The sequence below is a fragment of the Ursus americanus genome, chromosome 4 (assembly GCF_024610735.1).
Source record: "Ursus americanus isolate L20-20 chromosome 4, mUrsAme1.1.p, whole genome shotgun sequence".
NCBI classification, from domain to species: Eukaryota; Metazoa; Chordata; class Mammalia; order Carnivora; family Ursidae; genus Ursus; species Ursus americanus.
The window spans coordinates 85,550,208-85,559,653 of NC_142130.1; the positions used below are offsets into that span (position 1 = coordinate 85,550,208).

Genomic DNA, 9,446 nt, shown 5'->3' on the forward strand with positions numbered 1-9,446 from the left:
ATTTGAAATGAAACACCGAATAGAATTCCATCTTATGACTTCAATAAATGCAGGCTTGCTGTACAAAAGCCTTCCCTTCCATGCGTTGACAATCGATTAGGAGAACATTTCCACATCATTCTCCCAGAATGAAGTTTGCAGTTCCCGAGGATGTGCTAAATGTGGTTTGACTGTTTGTTTTTCCTGCTTTACCTAGCGCAATAATAGACCATGAGAAATCACCCTAAAATTGCTGAAGCGAAAGCATTTTTCAAATTTGGTTTATAAGCTAGAGAGGATGAGCAATCAATGACACCTCTTCACCTTGCCCTATCCGATAGGAAACAGAAAGTGAAGTCCTCTGGAATCCATTTTACAGTCGAGACGTTAACCTCGGTGGTCATTTGCCTGGCAGGAAGAGTAAGCTGTTAAAAACACAGAATCAGCCACTATTCACTCTTTTTATGATTATGAGTGTGATAACAGCTTCCCTTTCAATTACATGACTGGGATTATTTTCCTGGTAAAGTACCAAAAAGAGAGTGTATATCAAAAAACAAATTGAGATGTTATCCATGTGCAAACCGAAATAAGGATGATACCTCCTTGTCTGGAGTATAGATTTTGACTAAAATTGATTTTGACTAAAAAATTACAATATTGTCTGGCCTAAAGAACTTGAGAAAACTCATGGGGTGTCACTGTCGACTCCACCACGGACAGGGGGCAGAGGGGGGTTGTAATCTTCCCTTTGGGAATTCACAATATGCTTAAGCATATTTTAAAACTCTGAAGGGGGAACAAAGCAAACCTGAATAAAATGATTAGTCCAATATTCATCACATAAATGTAAATTCGTATCTAATCTATTATGTGTCCCTTAAGACCAGTGTTTCAAGAGTGGGGCTTTAGTCATTTGGAGTAGAGGAACTTTACTGACTCCATCAAGAAGCAAAATGGAGATTGATGGGAAATCTTCCAAATTCTGAAATAGACACCTGGTGAACATAGAAGAAAAGAACAACTATGGGCAATTTCTAATCCTTTGACTTCATTCACAACCCGCGTATCTACCCCTAGCAGATTAAGAGCCTCCAGTGCATCTTCCAATCCAAGATGCATCAATGATGACTTTTACTCATATTCATAGCGTGACCCTATGAATCTTCCAGAAATGCCCGTTATAAACCTTATATCACATCTGACCAATCGATAGTCTACTTACATTGTCAGCATATGGTTAACTTTAATTTAGCTGGGTTTTTTTTTTTTTCAAATAATTATAGACTCAGAGCAAGTTGCAAAAATTGCATAGAATCCCTTGAACATCACCCAGTTTCCTTCGATACTGACGTCTTAACTAACTGTACTACAATGTCAAAACCAGGAAATTGACATTAGCTCAAAACTGTCAGACTATAACCATATTGTTTTACCAACTTAAACACGCACACATTTGTGCTGTGTGTTTGTAGAGTTGCATATAATTTGATCCCATGTATAGAATCATGTAACCACTGTTGCAATCAAGATGGGGAACTAGTCCATCAATGGCTAACTTTTTCATGTTAGAAAAGTTAAAAAAGGTAATGAATCTGAAATATGGACCCCCTGTTGTGGCTATTTTATTTACATAATGTTATTTAATTAAATCTGAGGATTTAAAAGAATGAAGCTTGTTTTTCCTAAGCAATGATATCAAACAGTGGTGGGACAATTGAGGTGTGGGGCAAGGTAGGAAGAAAGGTCAAGTCAAAATATCTCACCCCTCGGGTGCTGGGGTGGCTCAGTGGGCTAAGCATCTACCTTCAGCTCAGGTCATGATCTCAGGACTCATGATCCCAGGGTCTTGGGATAGAGCCCTGCCCAGGCTTCTGGGATGGAGTCTGATGTCCTTTTGGGCTCCCTGTTCAGCAGGAAGTCTGCTTTTCCCTCTGCCCCTCCCCCCCATTTGTGTACTCACTCTCTCTCTCTCAAATAAACAAATAAAGTCTTTACTTTAAAAAAAATCACATCTCTGTGTAATAATATCCCTTTCCTCAAGTCACAAGCCGACCCAGTGCCATAGAAAAGCATAAGTTGAAAGGTAGAGTAGATCTTTCCACGTAATCGTGTATATAATTTCCTTTTGTTATTTTCTATGTTAAAGGAAAAAACCTTGCTCACATGTATTACATGTTTGAATATGTTTTACAATTAACATTTTTGATTTCACATACTGTTGTCCGAAGTGTTGCAAGACTTTGAATTAGGGCACCTAGAAATGAATTACTATGCGGCTTGTCTCACTCACCTTTCAGAGCATCTGTACTTTTTATTGCTTTTGATCTGTTTTGTCGTAGAAAATTGATAATAATGCAAATGACTCTTGTCCGTAGAAATGAAAATGATTTCTGCCCAGTGCCATTGATTTTTACTCTATAGAGTGACCACTTTGCACTGATCTTTGTAAATTCATTTCAGCATTTCTGACAGTCTATGTAACTGTGTGTCTTGAATTTTCCTTCCAGGCACTTGTAACTTTCTAATGGTCCTTTCATTTATTAATGGGTTCAATAAGATATTTCATTCGTGTTTATTTTTTATTTACACGAGAATCATGATTTTATTATTTGAAAAGTTATCTCTTAATATTATTATTTTTTATATTGCATCCCATTAGCCTTCTGTTCCTCCCTTTCCAGGCCACAAAGAAGAATCTAAACTGTAGCAGGGGCATTAAGAGCCCACCCCCCACGTGATATTATTATCATATAATGTGAATAGGTCTGTGAGCTGAAATAAATCTTAGAGATCACAGGTTATCAAGGACTATCTCATTTTACGTATATGGAAGACAATACCCACAGAAGTGAGGGGATGGATATAAGATCAAAGTCTGGTTAACAGGAGAACCAGTAATAGAATCCAAGTCCCAACATATTTTTTATTTGCTCTATTTCCCTGTCCATGGTGCCATAAAGGGAAACAAGAAATACAAGATTTCAAAAGCCTAGTCTAGGGATGGTAATCCTACATATAGCAACATTCTTCTAAGTTGGAAACTTTGTGTCTATTTAACAGAAAGATAAATATTTCTTTAAAACTTAGACCATCCAAAAGATACACGAGACCACACACACTAACGAAAAATAATAGAGTGCACAATTTTTGTTCCAGTAAGTTAAATCTCTACAATCTCATTTTTCTTCATTATTTTCTACTTGCTTATAAGGATCTACTTCATTGCAAGGGATAAGCCTTGAAATGTTACATTACTAAGATTTAATAACTTTTAATGGAGGAATCAAAGGGAAGGAGTGATGGGCAAAGGCTATTTTTCTTTAGGTAGATGGTTGCTTGTCCAATTACAAGGGGTATCTTAGAACAGATACAGTTTATTTGGGAAAAGGTCACAGTCCCATAAGGGAATATTCATTATTTGACAACCATAATTGTGCAGAAAGGGTTCAATATCACTGGAAGCTTGTGTAGTCTGTGCATGAAAAACATGGTCATGCAGCAGCCTGATGAGTAATTTGTACATACAGACTGGTTAGCAAAATATACAAACAATTTACAGAAGCAGATAGCTAGGTTGGGTGGCAGAAACAGGATCCACAACTGAGAAGTGGCAACTATTAGGTCCCTTAGACCATGACTCCATGTCAGCAACGTGGTGGGGCCTGCAGAAAGCAGTTGTTCTTGGCTGGCCTGCATATGAAAGTCAACATACGTGGTAATTAGAGAGTAGAGGTAAACACACTCTAGGACTGGGGCTCAGGTGAGTGAGTGGGAGCCTGGGGTGCATCATTCAAGAAGGCAGTCCCTTGCACAACTCTGATGGTGAGTGTCCCCTTAAGAATGAGAAGCTGCGGTAAAGCAAATCAATGGGATGAGAACAGACACAGCAGAACACTAGGAAATCAGAAAACCCCTAAGGCGACAGTAAGGGGAACTCCCGGAGCAGCAGTAGCTAAGGTATGGTGACAGGTATGATTTCCTGTCGAATAGCTGCTTAAAGTATTTTGAACTTGAGAAACAACTCATATTTCCTTAATTCAGAGTGCAGTGCCTCTCAAGTTATAGTTTGCCTCCCTGAACTCCACCCTGTGTGTTAGCATTTTATTAGTTTGTTAATTGCAACTGAATGAGTCCCCAGTCACATATATAAGCACATTAATTTTCTTCTCAAGAATAACATGAGACCAAAGAACCATTCCCGCATATCAGATATGAAGGTTATTTTTTTTTTTTTTATCAGTGACGTGTTGTCACTCCAGACACGGGACTCAGGCTTTCTCAAGCATCAGTGTTGCTACCGTCTCTATTTCCGGACCTGTAGGGTTGCACCAGCTCACTTTGAGTTATTATGTAATCTCTGAACTTCTTGCTGCCCAGATTTCAGAGTTTAATAAAAAGAGCTTGCAGTTTTCCTCCTTGAACCCCACACAATATCCTTCCAGGTGATTATGCCATCGCTTATGCCATTACCTCTTCCTGAGGCTCCCTTGGCATCCCCCTACACCCACCGTTCACACCAAGATAATGGGAGGAAGTTTGTCTTTTCCATCACATGTGAACTAGCTTTTTACAGGCCAAAGTCTTTGTCTTTTCTTGAGTTCCCAGCATTCTTCACAAAAGAACTGTAATGGAAAGTTAAAATTCAAAATATATTTAGTGAGCTGAATTCAGAGCAAGGAGCTGATGTCATCTAATGTAGTAAGGGCATTAGAAGTGGGGTAGTAGGGGCGCCTGGGTGGCACAGTCGTTAAGCATCTGCCTTCGGCTCAGAGCGTGATCCCGGCGTTCTGGGATCGAGCCCCACATCAGGCTCCTCCGCTATGAGCCTGCTTCTTCCTCTCCCACTCCCCCTGCTTGTGTTCCCTCTCTCGCTGGCTGTCTCTGTCTCTGTCAAATAAATAAATAAAATCTTAAAAAAAAAAAAAGAAGTGGGGTAGTAATGAATGAGTAGACTTAGCTTGAGAGGCAAGTGCCTCTCTTCACTCTTAGCTTCTTCTTTGTCAATGACAGAGCCCTGCCTTCCATTACACCATGTCACCATCATCCAACAGACATCGACCAACGTTACCTGGTGCCCAGACTCAATAGAACACCAGAAGGTGGATGTGGAAAAAAGCAGAGTGCACATAAGAAGTGAAAAATCACAGAGGGAGGCAGGAAAGGAGGGAAGGAGGGAGAGAGGAAGAGAGAGAGATGGAGATATGAGAGAGAAAGATGGAGATATGAGGGTGAGAGGGAGAGATATGGAGACGTTGAGAGAGAGGGAGAGATGGAGATATGGGGGGGGGAGGCAGACACAGAAAGAGAAGAAAAGTGGAAAATGGAAACTAGCAGCAATGAGATACCGAGAAAATCACAATGCAGAGAATGAAGGATGCAAAGGGTATTCATTATGTCTGCTCCCTGAAATCTGAATCTTCATTTTATACTTAGAAAAGCTTACATATTAAGAGTATGCCCATGTTTGCATTTCCTCTCACTTCTTTGCCTCTCTGTTTCAATTTTCGACCTCTCACCTCAAAGATTCCATTAGAGTGGGGGAAAACCTTCAAGTCATTCCAGAACTAGACCCTCTATGTCACTGGATAGCTCTTCCTTCCATCTTGGGGTTGTTATCAGTTTTAAGCATTATCTGTACTCATCTCTGCCATCCTTGATTGAAGGTGGAATTAGGTTTACTGATTGTGTCCCCAGGACTTTCTCACTGGCCATACTACTGTGACCCTCTTGAGTTTTCTTTCCCAAATGCTTTCTTTAGTCTACATTTTACTCATTCCACATTATTTTAAGAAGGAAATAGTAGTCCATCCTCACTGCTAATGGTTAGTTCAGACTCAAAGAATCTTTTTGTCTTACTAATAAAATTTTAAGTGTTTCTTTACACCAAAGTCAATGAGTAACTCTGCACCTCGATGACACATTTTTATTAATTATAACTCTTTGAATGTAAGTGACAGAAATCTTATTTTATTTTAATTATTTATTTACTTTTTTAAAAAAGATTTTATTTATTCATTTGACAGAGATAGAGACCATCAGCGAGAGAAGGAACACAAGCAGGGGAAGTGGGCGAGGAAGAAGCAGGCTTCCAGTGGAGGAGCCTGATGTGGGGCTCGATCCCAGAACGCCAGGATCACGCCCTGAGCCAGAGGCAGACGCTTAAGGAGTGAGCCACCCAGGCGCCCCTGATTTTAATTACTTTAAACAAAAAGAAGAATTTATTGGCCCATATAATCAAGTACATGAAGGGCTAGTAAGCTGGCTTAAGGGATGATAGAAACCAGAGGCCCCTGTATCACCAAGAACTTTTATGTCCCTCTTCTCTATTCCTCTATTTCTGTCTCTTGGGATGTTTCTGTGCACAAAAGACCTGGTTCCCACGCATCCATGCTTAGTACATTATTGTCTTGGGTATAAGAGAAAAGGAGCCCTCTTCTCTCAGCTTCAATTAGGAAAAGCTTGAGGAAAATGTATCAGGAAAGACAAATCAACAAACACTCATGGCACATGATTGGAGTACGCGGTAAATCTTCGTTGGTGATTTCTCCCATTCATGATGAGTTGTCACTAAATATGTTACGAAAAAGTTTTAACTGAATTGTAACACTACATTTAGCCTCTGAGACAAAAACTTGCTCGTATTAAAAATAAACACAAAGGGTGCCCTGCCTCGGATCTGCATAGTATCCTACAAGAATATGTCTGCTTTTCACTACCACTACGGAGTAGTAGGTCCCAAGGATACCTACATGGATTATAAGATTCAGACCATTGAAAGTTACCTAATCTTACCTCCAATTCAAGGCAGAAGTCACTAAAACAAACAAACAAACAAACATGGGATTATTCATCTTCTACTTGTTGAGAAACTGAATAGCTTCAAAGTACCCCAGTCGTAATAATTTTGTAAATTTATAACTCACAAATTTATATTTCTTTATAATAATCCAAGACATTTCTCCCTATAACTCTTTCCATTCCTCACAGTTTTAAACTTAAGACTGTTTATGTCTCTCTCTTACACACACACACAAACGCACAAATACACACACACTGAATAACCCATATTTCTATATATTTAAAGACAATCATTATGTCCTCCAACCCCTAACACTTCGTATTTTCTCCTTTTCATATCAATACATCAGATTCATTCAAATAATTTGTCTATTTTCTAAATGCTTTTTCACCTGGTTAACATTTCTGGACAAATTCTAATTCAATACTGCTTTGAAAATGTAAACTCAAAACCAGAAAAGCGTAAGATGTCCTCACTGAAAACATGATGAGAATGTTGTCTTTATATGAGCATACTCTCAATAAGAAAAATCCTACCACCCTTAGAAGACACGCACACTTATTATGTCAGTCAGTACACTGCCTAGAGAATTTCATCACACACTAGTCCTGATGCCATTTCCTAGGGAAATCCAAATGTATTTCCTAAGGAGAGTATTCTGAGGGTCCAGATAGATCACAAATCAGACTTTGAAAATCAATAAAAAACAATGAGAACATATCAGATGCATGAGTCAGAGTTTATTAGGTCAAACAAAACTGAACTTCCATACATTCTGTAAGAAGAATTTATGTAATTCTGAGTCAATTGTTCAAAATTACAGGCACACGCTTAATATTTTAGTCGTTTGTAAACCTCACTGTCTGAAGGAATTAGTCTATCAGTTGGTACTTGATGCCAGACAAAGGGTGAAGAGCTGGCGGTGAGACGCATTAGCTAACATTACTGAAAAACCCTATGGCGGCAGCTCTATGTAGAGACTGAAATACTTTGCTCAAAGGGTCGGAAGCTCAGCAAGCCGGTCTACAGAAAGCTGATCTGTAGGTTGGCCTGTAACAAGAAGACTGGCAGCTCCTAGAAGCCAAGTAGGTTGGGTGCCAGAATCTGGACCCACAGCCCAGAGAAGGGAAGCCAGAGACTCCATAACTTATGGATCTGGAGTCCTGGGATCCACAGCCCAGTGAGTAGAAGCTTCTGGATCCATAGCCCAGGGAACAGTAGCTGCTGGACCCAATGCCCACAGACCCAGAGCAAGTCGTCTGGCAGGGAGTGCAGAGCGTGGAGGTCCTTGGGCGGTCGCAGGACGTCTGGCAAGGTCTGGACACCACACAGGATGTCTGGCAGCTGGTGGGCTCACAGCAGGTCTCCTGACAGCCACTGGAGAGGGAGGAGCCCTGTTGGCAGGTGCTGGGAGAGCAGGGGTCAGTGCGGTAGACCAGGTTGCTGGGGCAGGAAAAGCCACAGGAGGAGCTTGGGGAGCGCTGGTATCCCCCAAAGGAGCAGGAGGAGAAGTTTCTAGAGCAGCAGTTGTAGGACATGTTGGCAGGAGATGTGAATTCAGCTGAGTGACAGTGAGGAGATGCTCTGAAGTTTCAATGCTGTGGTCTGGACTCCAAGTTATATATACTCTAAGAAGTGGGTGTGTCACCGTCCGGATGCTCCCTCCTCCTCGCTTGTCGTTTTATTCAAGAATGCCTCTCTAGGTTATTGCTTAACCCTAATTTATGACATCTTCACATAGTTAATTGTGCTTCAATCACTCTGATACATTTTGGAAGAAGCTACTCAGTTTCTCTGCCCAGGAATTCTCTGTGATTTGACCTTTGAAGTGATACATCATCACGCTTCCAAATACCCTCCCCCTTTTTATCCACGTGGGCTCTGAGTCCTTGTCCCACCAAAGGGACTTGCATAAACTTTTCCTTCTCTTCCGCGAGGCTATCAGGAGCATCAGTGGTTACTGTTCAACATATTTTGTCCTTTTCTTCATAAACATATAACAATGGATTTCTCCAAATACTAACTATACTCAGCAGTCTCAACAATCTATCAGTGGAACCTTTTACTCTTTCTCTATTTGAGTTAATCCGTGTGATTACTGATGTCTATTAATTTAGTTTAATTAAATTGTGCCTTCTTTGGCAAAGCATTGCCTTTTCTGTGATACGCTTGACTTTGTCCTGTCTTGAGCTCACCACTGGAATTAAGGGGGTACGGATATCATCCTTGTTGACCATGTCAATGGACTTCCTTAAAGGGAATGGAAGCCTAAAATGCTTCCTTAGGGGATGCTCTTCTAGAAACAAACACAGCCCTTTGAGTGAGACTTTAAGTAGAAGGGTTTGCTGGCACTGAGTTTCTGCATGTATTTTCTGAGAAGCATATCCTGCAGCGGGCCCTATTCTCTGCTTGTGTCCTAACCCAACTCAGTTTTTTGTTGTTGTTGTTTTGCCTTATTTCTTGGTGAAGGGGCACATTCCTCATTGCTGTTACTAATTTATATCTCAAATTATATTTCAGGAATTAACATCTAATATTTTCTGAAGCAACTAACTTGAAGTATTAGAGCTACATGGGTCTTTAATGTCTGTGGTCAACCCACACATTGAAAAATTATGCCTCAGAGAGGTTCAGTAAATGCCTCCTAACTGCTAGGAGAGATAGG

The 9,446-nt window shown here is 40.4% G+C and overlaps 1 protein-coding gene across 1 annotated transcript; it reads right to left on the bottom strand.

Annotated features, from left to right (window-relative positions):
- Positions 1 to 7,791: 7,791 nt before the first annotated feature.
- On the bottom strand, positions 7,792 to 8,319 carry LOC123784364 (keratin-associated protein 13-1-like). The gene is made up of 2 exons (XM_087861306.1): positions 7,968 to 8,319; positions 7,792 to 7,877 (listed from the first exon to the last, which is right to left on the bottom strand). The coding sequence occupies exons 1-2, from the start codon at positions 8,317 to 8,319 to the stop codon at positions 7,792 to 7,794; spliced, it is 438 nt and encodes a 145-aa protein (XP_087717432.1).
- Positions 8,320 to 9,446: the final 1,127 nt, after the last annotated feature.

What these genes read in the sequence shown, in the direction of transcription:
- LOC123784364 (XM_087861306.1), bottom strand. Translation starts at nt 8,319, where the DNA reads ATGTCCTACAACTGCTGCTCTAGAAACTTCTCCTCCTGCTCCTTTGGG. An exon ending in CTATGGATCCAGAAGCTTCT is followed by an intron (nt 7,878 to 7,967) that starts ACTCACTGGGCT and finishes CCAGATTCTGGC; the next exon opens with ACCCAACCTACTTGGCTTCT.